The 23,977-nt window shown below is 38.3% G+C and overlaps 1 protein-coding gene and 1 long non-coding RNA gene across 7 annotated transcripts in view; one reads left to right on the top strand and one right to left on the bottom strand.

Moving 5' to 3' along the window:
- RANBP17 (RAN binding protein 17) overlaps positions 1-11,637 on the bottom strand; it is a 322,707-nt gene extending 311,070 nt beyond the window's left edge. For all 6 annotated transcript variants that reach the window (XM_067732877.1, XM_067732875.1, XM_067732874.1 and 3 more), the window contains exons 1-2: positions 11,500-11,637; positions 1,509-1,655 (exon numbers count right to left, since the gene is read on the bottom strand). In XM_067732877.1, the coding sequence (XP_067588978.1) occupies positions 1,509-1,548 (40 nt within the window). In that variant the 5' untranslated portion in view covers positions 1,549-1,655; positions 11,500-11,637. The remainder of the gene's footprint in view (positions 1-1,508; positions 1,656-11,499) is intronic.
- Positions 11,638-11,743: 106 nt separating this feature from the next.
- On the top strand, positions 11,744-19,501 carry LOC137220883 (uncharacterized). Its single transcript, XR_010941826.1, has 3 exons — positions 11,744-11,815; positions 14,598-14,663; positions 19,459-19,501. It is a non-coding gene; the product is annotated as an uncharacterized lncRNA (long non-coding RNA).
- The last annotated feature ends 4,476 nt before the right edge of the window (positions 19,502-23,977 follow it).

The following is a 23,977-nucleotide window of genomic DNA, read 5'->3' on the forward strand; positions in this document are numbered from 1 at the left end:
AGACTGAAATTTTTCTGAATGAGAAGAACCAATTTTATCCACTATTGTTGAACATTAAATAGCTTTTGAAGTTAGTTTTTGCTTCAAACTTGATAATGTCTCTTAATAAATTCAACCTAAAGTTACAAAATTGTCTAAAAGGCAAACAGTGCTTAGTACTAATGTGAAACTTATAATGCAATAAAGTTACTCTAATCACAACTAACATTGATTGAATCACAAGTAATATCAAGCTGCTTTATATACTTTCCACACATCAAATATTAAAACAAGTAGCAAGATCTCTATTGCTGAGTATATTTTCTGAGCTCAAACTACGTTCCAGCAGCACTTTTTTTCAGACCTTGTTGCAAATGCAACGGAAATTTCCGTATTTCAAAATCCATTTAACTGAGCAATTGAGGAGCCTCCACCTAACCTTCAATTGGAAGTGATTAATCTAGAATGTAATGACATCCTAGAAGACAAATATCAAGAGAAGTTTTAATAAAACACTATACATGCCTTCTAAGTGATGAATATGCTTAATTAAAATCATATGCTTATCAGCTGATATCAATATTTGGTAGTACCTATCTGTGTGAAGACACATTTCCAAAGATGAAATTTGTAAAATCTCATTACAGGTCAGTATTAACATATGAACATTTGTAATCAATGCTAATGATAGGAAATACTAACTCTGAACCCCAGTTAAGCAAAATGTCATCCCCAAAAGAATAATTCCATTCTTTTCATCAGTAGACTTATACTACAAAAAAACTGTACTCAATTATTGTATTTCAAAATTCATAAACAAAACTTTGTGGAAATTTGTTTTCTCTCTTCTAATAGGCATATTTATAAAACATCCTTGATTTTGCCTCTTGGCCCACAAAGTCTAAAATATTTACACTCTGGCCCTTTACAGAAAAAGTTTGCTAACCTCTGCTCTATAGATCCTACAGTCTCCTACTATAGTGCTTACCATATCATTCCACAGCTCTTTATTTATAGTGATACATCTATGCCTTCCCAACTAAATTATGAGTTACTTTAATGCTTGTAAATAAAGCAGGTAGGTAGTACAGTGCCTGGTTTTACATTTAAATACTTGCTAAATGATGTTGAATGAATGGCTATGAATCTCTAGGAGAGAGGCAGGCAAGAAGTAATCAGCATTCCTCTGAATCATTCCTTCACATTTCAAAGTTAATTACAATCTGCCTCTCCCACCTAGATTTTTAATTCCAACTTTCTAAAAATGTAACTTTTGCCACTGGTAGAAGACATAAAAAGGGGCCAAGAGGAATCAAGAATGTATTTTGATTCATGCCTATTTCCACCTCCTGGGCTCTTCCCTAAGTTTTCTTTCCAGGCTTTCCAGTTCTTCAACAGTGAAATAAACTACAGTAAAAAGACATGGTAATACCTATCAGTTAACCTACATTGCTAACCTACATGCATTCATCAACAGTGACATATACCTACCGATCTTTCATTGTTAATTGCTGTTATCAAATACTTACTGTTCCTTGTTCTAATAAAAGTTGACACTTGCTGAGACATTCTGGGCTGTCAATAAGTTCCAGGAGTGCTTTCTCAGCCTCTATTCTTTGTGTAAGATCAGTCCCTATGTAGAGATGAGTACATAATACTTCCAATTCAGCCAAACTCTTAAGAAGAAAAAAAAAAAAAATTTAACATTTTACTTGAGTGAAAAAAATAAGGTAAATATATTAATCATAGGAAACAAGGAATGCAAATACCATGTGTGTATTTGTCAAATCAATAAATGCTTATTGAGCTACAACTACTTACTAGGGGTCACAGTGGTGAACAAAAAAAAGGCAAACCTCCTACCTCTAAATTATTTAAATTGATAGTTCTGTGACGGAAAAGTAAGAGTACAGAAAGAGGAGGACTTGTCTAATCCAAAGGGTTTCAAAAGGCTGGCCTAAAGTATATAGTAACATTTATGCTAACCTGAAAGGGTAAGCCATATGAAAAAGACTAGACAGCAGTTCAGGCAAAGACACAGCATTTACCAGAGGCCAGAATAGAGCTTAATCGTTTCAAGGCATTAAAAGGTCAGTATGACGGGTAGACAGACAGTCAGGAGGAGTTGCCAAAAGAAGCTAAAGAGATGGATAAGGGGAATTATCATGTGCAAGTTGCAGACATTATGCCAATTTACATTCTTTTTCAGATTATAAGAACTTCAATGGTTCCATCTATATAAAAGAAAAGATATAAATATACGCTGATGTGGGTCTTCAGAACTAATGGCTCATAGTGCTGCAGGTAAACTACGGCATGATTCTCAGGAACTATGACTTGACCCCATGTTACTTATAGCAGTGTAATAACTAGCTATCATCTTGTAGGCTCCTATTTTACAGACATAAAGAATAATTCATTCTGGCTATCATCAGAAAGAACACAAATAACAAATGTTGGCAAGGATGTGGAGAAAAGGGAACTCTCATACACTGTTGGTGGGAATGTAAAGTGTTGCAGCCACTGTGAAAAACAGTATGGAGGTTCCTCAAAAAACTAAAAGAACTACCATATGACCCAGCAATTCCACTCCTGGGTATATATCAAAAAAACAAAAACAAAAACAAAAACACCAAAAACACTAATTCAAAAAGATACATGTGCCCCAATGTTCACAGCAGCAGTATTTACAATTGCCAAGATATGGAAGAAACCTAAGTGTCCATCAACAGATGAACGGATCAAGAAGATGTGGTATATATATATACAATGGAACATCCCTCAACCATAAAAAAGAATGAAATTTTGCCACTTGCAGTAATATGGATGGACTTGGAGGGCATTATGCTAAGTGAAATAAGTCATACAGAGAAAAACAAATACTGTATGATATCACTTATATGTGGAATCTAAAAATTACAGCACACTAGTGAATATAACAAAAAAGAAACAGACTCACAGAAACAGAGAACAAACCAGTGGTTACCTGTGAGAGGTAATATAGGGGTGGGGGAGTGGGAGGTACAAGTTACTGGGTGTAAGATAGGCTACAATGATATGTTGTACAACACAGGGAATATAGTCAATATTTTATAATAACTGTAAGTGAAGGGTAATCTTTAAAAATTGTATTAAAAATATATAAGGAGGACAAACAAGCCAATTTAAAAAATAAAAATAAAAAAGAATAATTCATTCTGTTTATAAATATAACCTAATCTGAAGATATACGACACGTGGATAAAATCTGAAAGAAAAAATTCTAAATGAGTTCAGTATTCCTCTCAGCTTTAGAGAATTTTTGTTAAAGGTGTCTTACTAAAACTACTTCAGTTTGAACTTAGAGATTATTCTTTGGAGGACAAAAAAAAGCTGGCACAGATTTCAACGTCAGGTGGGCATATGAAGGTAATGGGATATTCATAAAGAAATACTATTTTTTATCCTTTCTGACCTGAATTTTTATGTGGCAGCCTTACAGCTACACTAATCTAAACATTCCGTCAAATGCATGTACCTTTGTCTAACAGGAATACATAAGAAACACTGAAATGAAACCTCCTCTAGCTCCCATTATGCTTTTCACTTCTCTCTCCTTAGTTTCTTTATGGCATTTTCCACTTCTCTATCCAGCTCAGAGCCCAACATCTCAGACTAGGGAATTTTTTGCTAGAGTGAAAATAAAAGTACAAAAGAAAGGTTTCAAAAGGATAAATTAGGATAAAGGACGGCAAAAATGAACCACATTTTAAACATTTCCTCTACCTAGATTGGCCCAAGAAGCCCTCGGAGTGCTACTACATACTGTTCATCATATTAAAATGCATAGAAAATTTATGGTTCATGAATACATATGAATTCCCATATTTCCTCCAAGGGTAAGAAACACAAAAATGAAAAGAGCTACCTTTTTCCCTCCCATGACTCATGATCAACCTCAGAAACCTTTTCCTTCATCTAATAAATTTGAAGGGCTAAATTTTAGAGCTGATAATACCCAGAATAATTTAAAGATAAACTGATCCTGCTGTCACGCATTCATCTAGGTCTACGAGTCTCTGAAGAAGTAGACTTTTTGAGTATAAAAAAGAACGAAGCCAGAAATACTGAGAAAACCTAACTGCTGAAAAACAAAAGGTCGGCTGGGAGGATTAAATGAGTTAGGGCCACACAACTTCTGGCACACATTACACACTACAAACGTTAGCTGTTTATTATTAGTATCACCTAATAAGAATATTGTAATAGGTGGAATTGTGTCCTCCTAAAAGATATATCCAAGTCCTAACCACCAGTCCCTTCGAATTATTTTGAAATAGGGTCTTTGCAAATCCTGATCTAGGGATGAGATCATCCTGGATTTAGGGCGGGCCCTAAATCCAATGATTCACGAGAGAGGGACATTTGAGATGCAGAAACAAGAGAAAAAGTCATAAAAAGGAGGCAAAGATTGGGGTGATGCATCTACAAGCCAATGGACCATGGGCTGCAAGCAGCTATCAGAAACTAGGGACAAAGCACAGAACAGTTTCTCCCTCAAGCCCTCTAAGAAGAGACCAACCCTGTCAGCACATAAATTTCAGACTCTGGCCTCTGTAAGTATAAAAGAATAAATTTTCTGGGACCTCCCTGGTGGTCCAGTAGTAAAGAATCCGCCTTCCAATGGAGGGGACGCGGGTTTGATCCCTGGTCGGGGAACTAAGATCCCACAGGCTGCGGGTCAACTAAGCCCAAGAACCACAACTACAGAGCCCACGCACCCTGGAGCCTGCGCACCACAACTAGAGAGAGAAAACCTGCACGCCACAACTAGAGAGAAGCCTGCACGCTGCAATGAGATCCCACATGCTGCGACTAAGGCCCGACGCAGCCCCCAAAAATAAAGAAAATAAATAATAAATAAAATAAAATAAAAATATAAAGCTAAAATAGCTTCTAAAAAAAAAAAGAATAAATTTTCGTTGTTTTAACCCACCTAGTTTGTGGTAATTTGTCACAACAGCCCCAAGAAACTAACACAAACATTAATATTAATCAATTCAGTGGCACCTGAGTAAATCTATTTGGAAATATTCTGAAAAAGTTCTGGAATTTTGTCTTTTTTGCTATACTGATTTAGTGAACTCCAACAGAGAACAAGTCTGAAGTGTATTTAAAAAGTATTTGTTTACAACAATGTCCCAAATGCCTTTCAAATTATTAACCACCGAAAGGCAATGAAAGATAAAAAGGTAAAGGTTTGAACTTTCTCTTAAGAAAGACTGAAACAAAGTGGAAAAAATTAAGTTATTCTTTCACTGTAATGATAACAATTAAATAAATGCCTGGCATACTACTGATAAATCTTTTTAGAGAAAAGGATACATACACAAAGATCCTTACCCTGTGGAAAAGCATTATCTAAACATTTCAAGTAGTTAAATTTGTGATGACTGCTGAGTGACCAAGCAATCTTCTGATTAGCATTTGACTTTCCAGAAAATCTGTCTATAAAGAGAGACTATTTTTCATAGTGAACTGATAAACTGCATCTTAGTTTTATAAACTGATGTCTGAGAATATGGTTAACATAAGAATGCCTCAGAGAAACGGATCCCTTCTCAACTTGTTGACAAACCGGGTTTGAGTTATTAAAGCTTCTACATGGCTTCATATCACCATAAGAAGCCCATATAAATAAATAACAGGTAACACAAGTAGAATTGGATATCACCTAACTCCCATCGATAAACTATCAAACATAAACAGACAGCATCCAACTTCCATAGCCTAGGAGACAATGACATAATCCTGCCTACAGTCTAAATATCTTCCAAGTTATTCTGGACTCATTTCTGCACTTTGCACTTGACATACAATTAACCAGTAAATGATGTGACTTCTTTCTATACAGTAACTCCCATCATGTATCCATCGACAGGTAAATGCCTAGTAAAAGAAGCAAGACAAAAACAGTATATATTGTATGGTTCTATAGTGAAAGAAAGCAGATCAGCGGTTTCAGGCTGGGGAGGGAGGAGAGAGTGGGAGAACAGGATAGGGAAGCAGCAAGGGGGGATTACAAAGGAGCATAAGGAAACTTTGGGGGGGGTGATAGATATGGTCATTATCTTGATTTCCGAGATGGTTTCACAGTTAATATACTTACGTCAAAATTCATCCAAAAGGACATTTTAAGAATGTGCAGTTTATTATTTGTCAATTATACCTCAAGAAAGCTGGAAAAAAATGAAGGTTTTTTGTCCTAGAAAAATGTCCCCTAATAATAAAACAATAAATCGATGAACCACAAAAAAATCCCTGCTCAATTAAATTTAAACTCCTTTCAATTACTCTTCCCTGTATCTTTCCTGCCTTCTGGAATTAAGCTTCTTGACTACCATTAATACAAAGTGCCTTTATCTTAAAGCTGCTCATTTTCCATAAACTCTTTGTTTTTTCCTCCCTTTACTACCTTTTCCCAAGCATACTTGGGGGCTTATTTCTGGGCCTCTTAGAACTCCTTCTTCTACAATGAATTGGATCATATTTGTTTTAGTGCTTTAAAGGTTTACAAAAGTATTTCCATCTTCTATTTTTTAAACCAATTCTAAAAAGTAGACTCCTGTAAAGCACATATTTTTAGCACACCCATTTTACACACAAAAAAAAGAACTGAGGCTGAGAGATCAAATACATACATATACACACATATATATATCTACACACACACACACACACACACACACACACACACACACACACACACACGTTGCTCAAGATAAGAGTAAATGGTCAATTCTGAGCCACATACAAATCTGTGGGCCCCAAGCACATGTTGTCTCCTCAGCACCTTGCCATCTTACCACCCTTGACTTTAGTCATCATGTACCTGCAGGTGATGTCCTAGTCCACACTTTCAACTGTCTATTCACCACCTTTATATTTATCTACAAACTTCTTCTTGGAAATCAAGAAAGATGTTGAAAACAGCCCCAAAATGTCGGGAACTGAATTGAACATATTTCCCACAGATTTTCACATCAACTGTCCCTTTGTTTTCAGTGGTTTCGGAGGTGTAGACCAGAATCTAGACTTACAATCTTGATGTTATCTTTTACTTTTCCTTCTCCCTAGTCCCTCCTATATAGTTAAGAGTTTGGCCTTGCCCAAAGAAAAAGTCTGGTCTTTGCCCTCAGATTCTGGGAGGTAATTTACGTCTAAGATAGGAATGTTTTTGTTCAGGGCGAGGGCTGTGTGTGTGTGTGTGTGTGTGTGTGTGTGTGTGTAGCAGACCACACCCCATAGTCGTAAATTGGTGGCTGGCCATCCCAAAGACCAACCCTGTGTTTTAGGGTGGGGACTTTAGATTGCTCAGTATCATCTGACCTAAAGACTGAGCTCAATCATGTGGCAACCAACCAGTCAATCAATGACTACATAAAGAAGCTCCAATAAAAACTCCAGAACTCAAAGCTCAGGTGCACTTCCCTGGTTTGCAATACTTGGTGCTTACTGCCACACATATATGCTGGGAGAGTAACATGTCCTGAGGACAACAAAAGCTTTATTTGAGAACCTTCCCAGATTATGCCTTATGTATCTCTTGTTTAATCAATTTTAATCTGCATACTTTCCTGATAATAAACTAAGTATGATAGCTTTCAGTGAATTCTGTGAGTTCTTCTGTTAAACTATCAAACCTGAGAGTGGTACTGGGAAACCCCCAAATATGCAGGTGGTGTCAGAAGTGAGAACAGTCTTGCAAACTGTGCCCTCAAACCTCGCAGTTTGGCTAATTCCAGGTACCTACCTAATTTATCACAAAATCCTACCAATTCTTTTAAAATAAAGACTCAGACTCAACACCTCTATATGATATTCATAGACAGTAGATCAATAGAAGAGTATTTTCCAACTGTGGCCTACAGTACCCAGGATTTCTTTAGGGGCTTCTTTGGGAATCAGAGTGGAAGCTTCGGAATCTGTCCAATTACTTATTAAGTGACCTCAAGCAAATTATTTAAATTTTCTAAACCTCACTTTTGAAACTGCAGGTAGTAATATCCACCATCTAAAATAATTGTGAAGATTCCATCTAAAGTAATTGTGAAGATTAAGACAGAAAAGATGAGAGAAAGCTTAATCCACCTCCTGGCACACAGCAGATCTACACAAATTGTAAATAATCTCTTCAGTTAATTATAAAACACCACATTGGTCTTTTGTCTATAGTTTCTCCCATTCAACTCCATACAGGATGATCTTTTCCAAACCCCTTTCTAATCATGTTACCATCGTATTCAACTATAATAGTTCACAATCACATCTAGATCATATCAGGTATGCCTGATCATATCAGAATGCCTGGCTGGCTATTAAGCATGACTATAGTCCCAGGTTCTGGAAATCCTGAAAGCTAAAAAGATCGACCAACTGCATCTCCTAAATTTTTCCTAATGTTATCCCTTGATTCTCATCAAGGTCCTTCTGTTAAATCTTAAGTGCCTACCTCCTACTTGGTCCCAGAAATATCTTTCCTCACTCTGTCCCCTACCCTCTAATCTGGACTGTCTCCTCTCAGATAATCCAGATCCATTTCTTCCTTTGGGACAGAGTACCCTAACCCACAGCTTCCTAACCAGAATGCATGTGCCTTGAATGGTTATAGTATGTCAGGGACATTGATCCCCTTGTCCTCCAGTCAGGCTTTTGCTTATGAGCAGTTTATGTCAATGAACCACACAATTACCATTTTTTATGTATGCTATGATGTGAAAAAGACTGTGAAGCAGTGACCTAACTTCCCCTTACATAAATTCACTTATTTACTTATCAAAATGGCATAATTTTTCACTAACTTCCCTGCTGGGTAGATGACAGTAAGATATTTGTAGGAAAGAATGTGGAAACATGAGTTATTAAGACTACTCTAATTCTGTAGCCTTGGGCAAGTCACAATTGTTCTAAGACTCAGTGTCTTCAGGGATAAAATGTATACATGCACGTAAGTAGGGGGATTGGCTCCAGGACACCCTGCAGATACCAAAACCCAAAGATGTTCATGTACCTTATATAAAATGGCATAGTATTTGCCTATAACCTCTATACATCTTCTCAAATACTTTAAATCACCTCTAGATTACTTATAATACCTAATACAATGTAAATGCTATGTAAATAATTGTAAATTCAATGTAAATGCTATGCAAATAGTTGTCACGTGTGCAGCAAATGGAAGTTTTTTGGAGCTTTCTGGAATTTTGAGAGTATTTTCAATCTACAGTGGTTGAATGCACAGATGCAAAACTCAGGGATACAGCAAGCCGACTGTATATGCACACCTCTCAAGCTAGTTGTGGGGCTGAACATCTACAACAAGCATGTGAAAATTCAAAATGCTAGGTACCAGTTATCATTAGTAATAAAGGCTCCTTGAGTTAACTGGGTAACAATATGATCCATATGCTGAAAACAATTCAAACTGAGAAGGTTCAGAGCTTAATTCTGGCCCCCCAAATCATCAGGTCTTTTATTTGTTCAACTCCACTTTTAAGCTTCCCAGAACTGCTGTGAAATACATTCCTAGGAAACCAATTTGGGTAATTTTGGCATTAGCAGCTAATTTTTCCACCACTACCTAAGTATGAAGAAATCTTCCAGACTGGGTAATTTACTATTATGCTTCATCTTTCCAAGTCTGAAACTGTTCCAAACTTCCACCATAGTTTTTTTTTTTTGTGGCTACGCTGGGTCTTTGATGCGGTGCGTGGGCTTAGTTGCATGTGGGATCTTCGTTCCCTAACCAGGGATCAAACCCACATCCCCTACATTGGTAGGCAGATTCTTAACCACTGGACCACCAGGGAAGTCCCCAAAACTTCCACCAGTTTTTAATTGCCCTCAAGATTTACACCTGAATTATGAACATCTGTTTACCTATTTACAATCCCAAAGTCCTCCCTGTGAAATTCCTCCTGTGAAGATTTCCAAAGGGCATATTTACTAAAGTGGTAATAAATAACATTATTTTGACCTGGAGACGCTTAGAAATGGCAAGGAGTCAAAAGGTAATGTGTCAGGCTTACTACCTCCTGAGCTGTCAATTACCTGATAGGAGAGTGGCTGATTGAAAAGAAAAGACCCTTTGGAAGAATCAATAATTAAGTAATGAGGCACTGTAGTCACAGGGGATCCAAAGAAATCTACAAAGGGTTGGGACACTTAGATATACTGTCAGCATATTATGAGACTGCCTACCTCTCCAAGGTCATCTCCTGCCTCCACAGGCTTCCCTGCTCCCTTCCCTTTTATATGAACCTTAAGCTCCAGCCAAACCGAACTTCCTGCAGTGTGCCATGTTCTTCCACAATTCTTTGACTTGGCTCACACTATCCTTTTGCCTCTATACCCTTCGCTTCCTCTTCGTCTGGCCAACTCCTACAATTCTTTCAGTATCCACTAGACTGCAAGTTTCCTGAGTGTACAAATCATAAAGTTTTGCTAGAGCTATATCTTAAGGGCCTAGCAAAGTAGGAACTACAATACATTAGTAGATGAACAGAAGCTCAAAAAAGCTTGCCTGAGAAGCACAGCAGCTCTGCCTCACTCCTTCCCAACACACACACACACACACACACACACACACACACACACACGGTTGACTGCCCCTTTTCAATGTCCCATGATATCCCGTGATTAATTCTATCATACCATTTTTCACATATACTATATAATTATCCGTGAATTCCATGAGGGCAAGTATGGTAAGATGATGTAATCCTTTATCCCAGAACTTTGCACCGTGCTTGAGACACGTGGGGGGCGGGGGAAGGCTCTATAAATGTTTGTTGTATGAATAACTGCATGCATATGCTAGAGTGCCCGAGAATACGTGAGCCTTCCTCCAGCCCGCGTCCCATCCAGACCATCTCTGCGCTCCTAGCGCGCGTCCTGCCCCCGTTTCCTCCTCCAATGAAGCTGCTGCAGAGCCCTCCTTCGCAACTCCCCATATACACAGCCCCTGCCCGCTCTGGCCAATTAAAGTCCAACTGCTGCGCCCTCCATCGGCGGACCCAGGCCCCCTTCTCGAGCTCCGTACGAACTGTGTGGAGGCAGACGATGGAACCGCGGCCCACGACGCGGCGGGAAGGCTGGTCCGGCCGGGCTCCCACCTGCTAGGGCGCCGCCGAAGCCTCCGTGCGCGCCGTGCGGTAGCACCGGGGAGAGCGGGCTCCCACGCGGCCGGTCCTCAGCATCCGTACCTCCCCCGAGGTGCGAGCTCCAGGCTGGCCCCTGCCCCTCCACCGTCAACCCCAAGCTCTGGCCGCCCCTTCTTCGGGCCCGGGCCCGGGGTGTGCAGCCCAAGCCAGTGCGTGGGTCCCTGGCCGGGGACGGGGGCTGGGGCTCCGAGGCACCGGCCCGCGACCCCGCGGCCTCCGCCACCGGCCTCGGCCCTCAGTCTCCAGACCCCAGCGTCCCGCCGGGTTCCCGGGGCGGCTGACCGGCGGAGCGAGAACCCGCGGCGCAAAGCGCACTGACCTGAAAGTGCAGCGCCATCTTCCCGGGGGGCGGCGCCAGTCGGCGCCCCGAGCGCCCGAGGGGAGGGAGCGTAGGCGGGCGCCGCAGAAGCCCCAGCAGCCCGCTGGGTCCCTGCGCCACTCGCTACCTCGCTCGTCGCCTCGGCCGAGCTGCCTTCGCGTTCGAAGCTCCGGACTGGGCGGGGCTGACGGGGAAGGACGGGGTGACGGAGGCGGCGCGCTCGGGGCCAGCCGAGAGGGGCGGGGCCGGGGGCCAGGAATCTCAACCGCCACCACCCCCATCACCCCTCCCCGTTCTCATGCTTCAACTTCCTCAGGTGAGTCGTGACTTCAGACCTCCGGCCCTTGAGGCAACCACCACCACCCAACTGTCAGCCATGACCCCTGACCTTACATCTCCCACAGACTCTCTTGACCTCTAACCCCTAGAGCATAGTTATTGCCCACGCCTTCTAACTCCCCCATCTCCACATCTTTTCTTGTCCCCTAACACCCACTTGCCAATGACAGATCAGCCATAACCTTTGACTCCTACATGCCAGCTGCTGTCCTTGATCCCTGACTCCCAGAACCCAGCTTTCATTTTTTTAAAAAACTTTATTTTGGTTAAAATTAAACTGACAGTATCTTCTACATATTGCTAAGTTATAAAATTCTAGTTCACTTCTTGTCTAGATCTCATTTAACATGAATTTATATTTTACACTGAATGATTCCATTGGAATGAGAATTTATTTGAGGAGAAGTAGGCCAAAGTCACTCCTTTCTGAAAGGAGTTCCTCTTGAAGTTTGACACTTCCAGTTGGGGTCATTGTACTTTAGTGTGAAAAATTCCTTTAATACCTCTTATAGTTCATGTTTACTAGTGGCAGATTCTCTCAGCTTTTGTTAACATGAAAACGTCTTTATTTCACTTACATTTTTAAAGGATAGTTTTGTTGGGTATAGAATTCTATTTTGGCTTTTTAATTTTTTTTGAGCATTTAAAAAATGTCTTTCTCTTGATTTCTGGTTACCATTGTTTCTGTTCAGAAATTAGCCATCAGTCTGATTGCTGCTCCTCTGAAGGTAATATGTCTCCTTCTCCCACCCCTGGCTGCTTTGAAATTTTTCTCTTTCTTTTGGTCTTTAGCAGTTTGAGTGTGATATAACTCTGTGTGTGTGTGTGCTCCTGCTTGGGGTTCATAAAGCTTCTTAAATATGAGATCTGATGGGGTTTTTTTATCAATGTCTGAAAATTCCCAGTCAGTATTTCTTTAAATACTGTTTCTGTCCCTTTCTGTCTCTCTTCTCCTTCTGAAACCCCAAGTACGTGTGTGTTAAACCTTTTAGAGTTTTCCATATGTCTCTTATACTCTTTTCTGTATATTTTGTCTTTTTTCCTTGTCATGCTTTAATCCACATATTTTTTACTGACCTTTCACCCAAGTCAGTAGAAACTCTATTCTGCTGTGTCTGAGCTGGTATACAACCCCTCTGTTGAATTCTTAATATTAGTTATAATATTTTCAGTTCCAGAATTTTCATTTGACTCCTCCCTTTCCATTCTTTGAATAGATTCCAAGGCTCTGGTGAAATGCTTTATCATTCCTCTATTTTCTTGAACATTTTAATTATATTATGTAAAGCCTGTGACACATAACTCCGATATCTGAATCAGCTGTGGGTCCTCCTGGCTTTTAGTATTTGGTCCTATTTTTTTCAAGTGTGCCTCAATAATTTCTTATTGAATGTCAGACAGTGTGGAAGAAAAACTGTAGAGGTTCTGGACGATATCAGCTTTCTCCAAAGAAGGTTTTTAAAAAAATTTTATTGTAGTAGGCAGATAGAATACCAGAGGATCACTCCAATCCTATAAGACTTGGCTTTAGGCTTTTAAATTCAGGTTTATTTCCATTTTACCCTTATTCCTAGATCATGGTCCTCAATAGATCTTACAACTAAAAGCCTGGGATGTTTACTAAGACACCTTCACCCTGTTGGCTTGAACTCTTAACCCCTGTCCCCATCACTGTGCAGCTGCTAAAATCTGTTTGACTCTTTAGATGCTGCTCTTCTGCTGAGTTTCTTAAAGTCTCTCCCTACAGGTATACATCTTAAGAATTGACTGATGATTTGAGGGAAATCTGTACACAGATTTTGGGGCTCACATCTCTGCGGTTTGCTCCTCTCTAGAATTTTGTCCCTAGAATCTCAGCTGCTTTTGTTCCCAGACTCCCTTGTCTGCTCCTGGCCTATTGAGATCGCTGCTATCTATTTAGCTCTGTTACTCCTTGTGCCAACTGGAAAATGCTTTTGGGGCGGGAGGGGAAGGGAAGGGAAAAGCTGAAGTAAATGTGGATCTTGCCCTTAGTGCTTTCATGCTCTCACATGCTCTCAAGGATTGAAGCCAATTAAGTCCTGCCTTTGTTGGTTGTTCTCTAGTACCTTCAAGCAGTTGTTAAATATATATATATATATATATAGTGTGATATGGTTGTTAATATGTTAAATTATTGTTAAATACATATTTATTTCTTTATAGTTGGTATATATGTAATATAGTTGTTAAATATGTATGTATATTTATTTGTCCCATTTTTATAATTGTTTTCAGTGGGAGGTCTAATCCAGCATAAGCTAATTCATTATGGCCGGGCTATTTGCATCTTCCATTCTTCACCCTTGATTTTCATAGCTCATCCACAGCCCATGAATCCTCATCCCCACAGCTCAACTCCTAAACTTTAAAATCTTTGATACCTTCATCCTGCCATTTTGTGCTCCTAATTCCTAAAGATTTTGATTCCTATATTTTAACTTTCATTTCCATGCCCCAAGACTTTTGATATCCAATCTTGTTTGTGATTCTCACATTCCAACATTTCCGACTCTCACATCCAAAGCACCAGTGTTCACTTCTGACCTCCCTATTGCACCTGCCACATAATAAATACCCCATTATTTTAACTGACTATTGCCTTTGCCTAACTTCTAGATCCCAACCACATTTTAAAGCTATAGTTTTAAAGTAGCACTTCTGTTACCTCAATTTTTAGGTCATTAAGAGAGGAACAATTACTTGAACTTTGACCGTTTGGCATTTTTTTCCCACTCCAGAATATCCTTGGGGCAAATATGAGATTGTGACAGGAACAGCGGCTGACTGTTCTGTGGAGTCACCAGGTAATTCTGGAAATGAGAAGCCAATTATTTTTTCCTTTTAAATTTGAGTGACCACATAAGATTTCTCTTTAATTAACACTCCCTTCCGTGATTTTCTGTCAGCAAAATATGCACACAACTCCATATCTTTTTTTGTCAATTAACAAAATTTAAGATAGAATTGTGTCACTACAGCTATTAAAATTAGCACAGAAGATGCTCCAGGATGTCAAATAATTCATTTCTGCCACAAAACTCAATTAATGGAGGGACATTTAGAGCCCTTAGGAATTACAATATTATCTTCCTTTATGGCAACTAGCCTTCTAAAAAACACAGATGGGTCTTTAATCTTTGTATCTTTTTAGGGGATTCAATTAGCATTTGTAATTCTGGTGCTTTAGGAAATTCACCTAACAACTCTGAGCTTTGATTTGTCATTTCTAAGGTCAGGATAACAGTAAGTCTATAATTCAAAAATTTTACAAGAAGTAATATTGAGATGAGACAGCCAAGCACGGCGGTTAGGAAAAGAACATGGAGCCAAACAGCCTGGGTTAGGATACCAGTTACCTCACTTACTAGCTGGTAAACTTGGTGAAGTTACTTAACCTCGCCATGCCTTCATTTCCTCAACTGTAAAATGGAGACTAATAGTATATATCTCATAGGTTGCTGTGATGACTATATGAGTTAATATATATAAAGTACTTAGCATGTGGTAAATAATAAGTGCTACATAAACACTAATTTTATTATCAAGTAAATTCATATTCTCTGAATATCATATTTATTTTATTTTATTATTAATTTTTTCTTTGCGGTACGCGGGCCTCTCACTGTTGTGGCCTCTCCCGTTGCGGAGCACAGGCTCCAGACGCGCAGGCTCAGCGGCCATGGCTCACGGGCCCAGCCACTCCGCTGCATGTGGGATCTTCCAGGACCAGGGCACGAACCAGCGTCCCCTGAATCGGCAGGAAGACTCTCAACCACTGCGCCACCAGGGAAGCCCCTGAATATCATATTTAAATCAATATTTTTAATGGAGTAGCATTATAATTTTAATCAAACAGTAAATTATTCTACACTTTTTTACTTTGTGAATTTACTATCAAATTGGATATTTCCTCATTGTCCCTCCTGCCCCACCCAGCTTCTCAATCCTGAAAAATTTTGAAAGGCTCTGACATTTCCTGCATTAACAGCATTTCTATCTCATGTTTTCATAAATGGTGGGACTGAAAATTCCAAATATCCAACTAAAATTCTCACTTTATGAATACTTAAAATGTAAAACCTATGATCAATCATTTACTTTAGTAACATTATAAACAAAATATAGGAAGCATTAGTACACATTTCCCTTCACTTATTCTACAAATGTAATTTTATTAAATACACTGAGTAAGATTGCTTAATACGTCAATAAGTTTGGGGAATCCAGCAGAGGGCAGGCAGGTAAGAGAAATAGGAGGAGAATGAACCCAATAAATTCAAATTTACGTAAAACCCCTTCAAACGCAACAGTTATATAAAATATTTACCTGTGTATATTTCTTTCACGTTGGTTGATTTCAACTATATTTTTGTTTTGTTAAGTCATTAACTTTAAACTCCATTTATTTAAATAGCCAGTGTGAAACCAGAGTAAGAAAAAAAATTTGTTTCTTCACTAATGATATGGATATGAGTTATTTCACAATCTTGACTATTACATGTATATTAAAAACTATACATACTTTTTCTTTAAATGATTTTTACTTTTAATGCACTGCCAATAAGGGTATACTGCTGTGTATTAATAATGCCATTATTTTGACAAATAAAAATTAATGTTTCTCATTCTGTACATTGCCTTATATTACTTGCATATTAATTCCTCTACATAATAGTAAAGAGTTTAAGGCATTGATTATGTAAGCAAGATAGTAGCATTACTTAATATGCATCTTAAAGTTACTGCTAAGCAGGATCATGATAAAATGTGACCTGATATGCAGTGCTACTGGATAAATAAAGCAGTATAACCTTTCTGAAAAGCAATTTTGCAATATGTATCAAGAACCTTGAACATGTTCATCTTCATCCAACTTCTAGAAAGTGATTCTAACAAAAAAGCCTAAATTTTTTTAAAGTTTTATATGCAAAGATATTTATTATAGCATGATTTACAATAGGAAAAAGCAGAAAAGCTTAAGTAAACTATGGTACATCGTATGGCAGAATCCTATACAGTCATGAAGAATTATATTTATGGAGAGTTTTTAAAAAATATATGGAAAATGCTGTCTTACAAGGTTAAGTGTAAAAGGAAAAATGGAACAATTTATCATTTCAATCAAATGAAAAAAGGCATAGAAAAAAATGAATGGAACAGAATACAAACAAATATTAACAGTGCTGTCTTATAAATGGTGGAATTAACAGGTGATTTTTTTTCTTTATCATGTTTCTGTGTTTTCAAGATTTTCTAAAAGGTACATTATTCATTTTTATATTGAGAGGAAAACTTATGGTATAACAAAAAGTGACACCAAAATAGATTACTGTTAATCTCATTAAGGAAGTACTTACCAAAGAAGTGTTGATGGCAGGTGTATATATTTGGAAGAAAGACCAATCAGAAAATCTGAACTTGACCAGGCAGGCACTACTGCCATAAATCTTTTCTGGAGTAAGGCAAAGTGTGGATGTCGTATGTGTGTGCATGTAACTTTTTTTAAAATAATGCAATCTTAAATTGAAATGGAAAATATAAAATGTGTAAATCCTAGGGGAATAGGGCAGGAAAAAAGAGCTATCACCAGTCATAGCCCATTTTATGCACATAGCTACTTCCCAGAAATAGGCATGTCCCCATTTCAAGTGATTTTTTCTAAAAGATATCCATAAAATATGTTTAAGCCTGTATCAATGAGAACAATACTGTTTAATTGTTTTTAGAGTAAAATTAATTTGGACTAAAATATAAAATTATGTCCTTCACACACTAATATTACTTGGAGCAGGCAAAAGCTATACCATTTCTTACAACCCAAGCCCCTTCCTTAAGGGTCAACATTTTCCGTTTGCTAAGAGTTATGTTTTAAATTTACTGTGGGGATACCAGGCTGAGCAGGCAAGTCTCTTACTGTAAGGAAAAACAAAAGCACCTAAGAATATCTCAAGGAAAACCAAGTTGTGAACTTTCTTCTTTCTCCTTTCTTTTTCTGCCTCCCATCTCCTCTGCCCCAACACACATTAACACCTTCCCCACGAGTAGCATATGTCATACTGAGGAGCTTAGGAGAGATGATACCCATATTAAATCCTTTCAAATTACTGAAATTTATTTTAAAAGAGTATTTCTATCATTTTCTCCTGACTATAGAAGAAATCCGTGATTTTTATATAAAATGTTATGGTACAGAATTGTATAAAATCAAAAGTAAAAATTACCAAGAATAGCAGCCTCTCAGAAATAACCTATCTTAATATAGCAGCATATGTCCTTCCATGCCTCTGTCTCTACACATACATATGTGGGCAAAAAAAATTTCTGAGATCATGCTATAAAACTGGTTTGTACCTTGATTTTTCTGCTTAACAATATATGCATTTTAGGTATTTTTCAATGTCAGTATTATAGATCAACCTCATTTCTTTTGTAACAGTACCATATTCCTCCATATGTATATACTATGATTTATTTAATCAGTCCTCTACTGAGAGAAATTTAGGTTTGTATGATTCTTTTTACTATCATAACTAAAGCATGTAGTAGCAATGTTAAGTGAACTATCAATATTCTTTATAACTAGGAGAGGCAGAAAAGACAAAATTTTGCCCTCAGCACATCTAAAAACACTGCTCCAAAAAAGCTTTCCCAGGTTGACTTGTACATAAGTTGATTATACTTAGAGTCTTATGTTGTATGTTGACTTATACATATAGTTCATTGTTCACCAAGAACACTTCTGAGAGTAAAAAGGGGAACTATTAATGCATACTCTGTGCTAGTCCTGAAGCCATCCAGTAGGTAGAGCAAGGTTTATACCAGCTGTGGCAAAAGAAGGTTGGGGGGGCCACTGTGGGCCAAGCAGAGTGAAGAGGACTTCTGTGTAGAGGACTGGTTGACAAGCCTGTCAGAGCCTGAATGGGATGAGGAGAGCATCCCGTCATGAGAGTGGTCCTTCTTGGAGTGTCAGAGACCAGCAGGGGAGGAGAGTATCCATACAGAGTTTTGGCCTCTTGTGGGGGTTTGGAGCCCAGATACCAAGGGTATCTGTGCATTGGGGGCATGGGTTGGGGGCACAGTGCAGGATTTTGAAGTTCAACAGGCCCGAGAAAGGAATCTATACAGGGGTGGGTTAGGGGCTAGCTAGGCATGGGGAGTCAGAACCTGAGTAGGGTGAGGAGAGTGTTCATATGGAGTGGTGTTCTATAAGGGGTGTCAGAGCACAAGTAGGGAAGGAGGATATCAGTACAGGGGAGGAGTTGGCAGTGGAGTTGGGAAACTGATTGCATACTGGGAAATTGAGGAAATAAATACATTAATACTACTGGAAGCCAGATTTTTCACTGTGGGAAAAGGAAGTTACAAATATGGAAAGGGGGAAAACTAGAATGAACCCTGTGGTGTTGGATTGGAATTAGAAGTATCAATGAAAATTCATGGTTTTCAGAATGTAGAGATAAATACAGAAATAAGTTTAGGTGTGTGTGTATACCTACATATATGCCCTACTGAGAGTTCCTGAGGTCAGCAACGCCCCAATAATAATGAGAACACCTAACATCCAGAACTTGGCCTCTAAATATTATTTTCCACTTGTAGGAACCAGCCACTTGGAGAAACAGCTGATTCCAAGTTGGGGTATGTAAGTACAGAATATGTTTGGAACATTTTGGGTGCCAGAAAGTAAGGAAATCTTCAAAGAATGAAGGGGGCCAGTCAAAAGGACATAAGAGCCAGCTTGAAGGGACTCCCACCTGCCAAATCTAGGAAGAGTCGGGCATCAAAATAAATAATGATAGTAATAGATTATAACTCATTGAATAAAATAAGAAACCTTAATAATATACTAATATTAGTCCATGCTAATATAAGTAAATAAATGAATAAATTGAAAATTTGGTGAAGAATGGAATATTTACATAGTCTCATTGTAGTTCCTCATAAAATACTACTTAAAGAAAGCAAAAAAGAGTAACTTTTCAGTGCAGAAATCTGTCATTCACCACCTTGATTATGTGATTAATGTAGATAATATTAGTAATGGGACAAATCTAAATCATGTGCCACTTGACAGAATGCAGTAATAACACAGCATCATCTCTGTGATAGTCTCACAAAAGATGCATATGCTGAATCTAACCTTGAAACATTATGATTAACATCATGCAAACTCAAATTGAGAGACATTCTACAAATACCAGGGTAGTGAAAGTCAAGGAGAGGCTGATCCACTAAGAAAACTAAAAGAGAAACAATAATTTAAACGCAATGCATGATTTGAACTGGATAATTTTACAGTAAAGGACATTTTGGGGATACTTGGCAAAACTTGAATGAGATCTAAGAATTAGAAGGTAATAATGTATCAATGTTAATTTCCCGATTTCATGGTTGTATTGCAGTTATGCAAGAGAATGCCCTTGGTTATAGAAAATCAACACGATGTATCAGGGGATAAGATAATTGTGCTTCTTACAATTGATATGTGTCTTAGGTTTGAAGAAGTTCAGTCAATGACAATTTTTATTATCCTTGAGACAACGTCACTTAAATAGTTGCATGTCCTATCCATACAGACAATAATCTGTAAAATATTCCAAGACCCCTAGGACTGGTTCCTTGTAATGGCAGAAATCATTCTGAGAAAATAAATCCTCTGAGAGACTGTCTTTACCTAGAAAGCCTAAAGCAGAGCCCACCATGTCTACATCCCTAGGAACATACTTGGATTCCTGTTTTACTGTGGAAAAAATGAAGATACATTCTAGGCACATGCCAGTAACACTTGCCATGAATTCACTAGTAAGATCTCATTGGGTGGTAATCTGAGAAGTCAATATGTTGGCCTCAGGAGTCCAGGGGAATCTGTCTGAATGATGGATGTACAACCAAATTTTAGAGTGTTGAAAGGAGACAATGGCTGGGTAAAGCATCAGTCACCCTACCTAAGAAGAGAGGTCACGTAATCATAGTGCTAAAAACAACATTGAACCACTTTCTGGACCAAAGTATAGTGGGCCACCACTCTATAGAGTGATACTAAAAACCTCTGGAGAAGCCCACTTACAAAATGATCAGAGTATATATTTGGCTGGTGGTTTCTATTTCAGGATACAACTAGCATATTTGAAACTGGAAAAGAACATATGGCATTTCCAAAGGCCCACCTTGAAACCAGATAATTTGAACATGGACTATATCAGAGACACTTCACAAAGGGACTGCCACAGGCTTAGCACCTTCAGCAATGGCCCAGAATTGGCCATTTTGTAAATGAGCCCTTTGTGTGTTCGTAGCATTGGACATTTCATACACAGGCCCTCTTGGACTACCTCACCTACAAACAGCCTGGTGATGACCATTTTCAAGAGACACCAGAATTCTGAAAATGCGCCAAGGCAAGGCATATCTTAAATGAGCTATCCTAATCAAGCTTTCTTCCTCCATCTTTCTCCTGCTCTACATTCATCCTCAAACACATACTTAAGACAATCTGTTTTAAACTGGGATGGTGTATGCCATTTTACAGCTCTCTGCTGCAATGCAATCAGAGATGGAAAAGCCTTAGTCATTTCTCATACTGGTTCACCAACTCCCGATCTTCGGCTGATGGTTACCTGTAGGCAATTTTTGTTGCAAATAATATCCAATTGCGAATGATTTTATTGATTCTTAGAATATATAAGGAATGTTATGCTAAGTTATCTCTTTGTGAAATAAAAGGTTAAATTCATTTAAAATTTTAATCTTCTTCAGTTCATGAATCATGCATTTTCAGCCTCTTTCACTTCCTCCATGATGCCTATCAGAAAGTTTAGTACAGAGAAATGCTTACAGTATCATTTGATTATTCTTGTCAACTGAGATGATATTTGGTCGTTATATGAATAAGGCAAGCTCTTAAGGTAGGAGAATACTGTTAAAAAAAAAACAAACTAGATCCTAGTTTGTCTGGAAAGAGTGATTCATTATACCTGAAATTTTGCCAGAAAAATTTGACTTTCAAAATGCTTTGTAATTATAAAAGTAAATATAGGTGACATTTTATGTGAAACGTCTACATTCCTATATAAATGTTTCCTTTCTCATAGTCACTGGATTCATATTCTTCATCTTCTTCAGTGTAGTCTCCATAATTCGTATTATTTTTTGTGATTTGGTTCCTTGCAGGAATTTGATATGTAAATGAAGAACCTATAGAGGCAACAAGTTAGAGTTTACATAAGTGAAAAATGCAATGTATTTAATAACTGTTGGCCTGCAAGTAGACTGTTCAGTGCGGGTAGACCTTTCAGTGCTATACTTACCCACACCCCACCCCCGTCTCTTTACCCCTAGTTATAGACTCTTTGTGTTCTGTGAAAATTCATATGTTGAAACCCTCTCCCCAACATAACTGTATTTGGAACAGGGCCTGTGAGGAGGCGATAAAGGTTAAATGAAGTCATAAGAGTAGTGCTCTAATCTGGTAGGGCAGGTGCCGTTATGAGAAAAGGAAGAGACACCAGAGCTCTCTCTCCTTTCAACCGTGTGAGGACACAGAGGAGGGCCATCTGCAAACTGCAAAGAGAGCCCTAATACAGAAACTGAACCCTGCCAGACCTTGATCTTGGACTTTAAAGCCTCCAGATCTATAAGAAAACAAATTTCTGTTATTTAAACCACACTGTCCATGGTATTTTATTATGACAGCCTGAGCAGACTTAGACACCCCTGTTCCGCCCTTCCTCCCAATGCACACTCTTCTCCATATATACTGGTACTCATCAAGCCCAGAATTCAACTACATGCAAGCTTCGATTACTTTATATTATCACTAGATCTCTCAAAGTATTTGAATTAAATATGCACCACACATAATAATATTATTTATTTTTATTTGATGTACAAAGAACTGTGTTCCTAAGTGGCCAAGTTCTACTCTGCCTTTTCAGTTTTAGAATCTGTTAAGGGCATTATTCACCTTATAGCTGAAGGTTTGTATCCTTTTCCCAACTACTTCCTACTTCCTCCACCCCACAAGCCCCTGGCAACCACTTTTCCACGCTCTATTTCTGTGAGTTTGGCTTTTTTTAAAAGATTCCACAGATAAGTAATACCACGTGGTATTTGTCTCTGTCTGGCTTATGTCACTTAGCATAATGCCCTCAAGGTCCATCCATGCTGTCACAAACGACAGGATTTTCTTCTTTCTCATGGTTGAATAATATTCGTATGTATTATATTCATATATGTATCTTATTTATCCATTCATCCATTGATGGATACTTAGGTTGTTTCCATATCTTGGCTATTGTAAATAATGCTGCAGTGAACATGGGAGTGCAGATATATCTTCAAGATAGTGATTTTCTTTCCTTTGGGTATATATCCAGAAGTGAGATTGCTGGATCACATAATAGCTCTGTTTTTATTTTTTTAAGGAACCTCCATACTGTTTTCCAAGGTGGCTGCACCAATTTACATTCCCACCAACAGTGCCTTTTTCTCCACATCCTCCCAACACTTACCTCTTGTCTTTTTGATGACAGCCATTATACCAGGTGTAAGGTAATATCTCATCGTGGTTTTGATTTGCATTTACCTGATAATTAGTGGTATTGAGCACCTTTAATGTACTTGTTGTCCATCTGTATGCCTTTTTTGGAAAAATGTCTATTCAGATCTTCTCCCCATTTATTAGTTGGATTGTTTGGGGGTTTTTGCTGTTGAGTTGTATGAGTTCCTTATATATTTTGGATATTAACCCCCTTATCAGATATGTGATTTGTGAATATTTTCTCTGATTCTGTAGGTCGTGTTTTTATTTTGTTGATGGTTTCCTTTGCTGTGTAGAAGCTTTTTAGCTTGATGTAGTCGCACTTGTTTATTTTTGCTTTTGTTGCCTTTGCTTTTGGTGTCAGATCCAAAACATCATCGCCAAGACTGAAGTCAATGAACTTACCACCTATTTTTCTTGTAGGAATTTTACCATTTCAGGTCTTAAATTTGAGTCTTTAATCCATTTTGAATTGATTTTTGTGTATGGTGGACGATAGGGGTCCAGTTTCATTCTTTTGTTTGTGGATATCCATTTTCCCAGAATCATTTACTGAAGAAACTATCCTTTCCCCACTGA

The sequence above is a fragment of the Pseudorca crassidens genome, chromosome 3 (genome assembly GCF_039906515.1).
Source record: "Pseudorca crassidens isolate mPseCra1 chromosome 3, mPseCra1.hap1, whole genome shotgun sequence".
In the NCBI taxonomy this organism is placed as follows: domain Eukaryota; kingdom Metazoa; phylum Chordata; class Mammalia; order Artiodactyla; family Delphinidae; genus Pseudorca; species Pseudorca crassidens.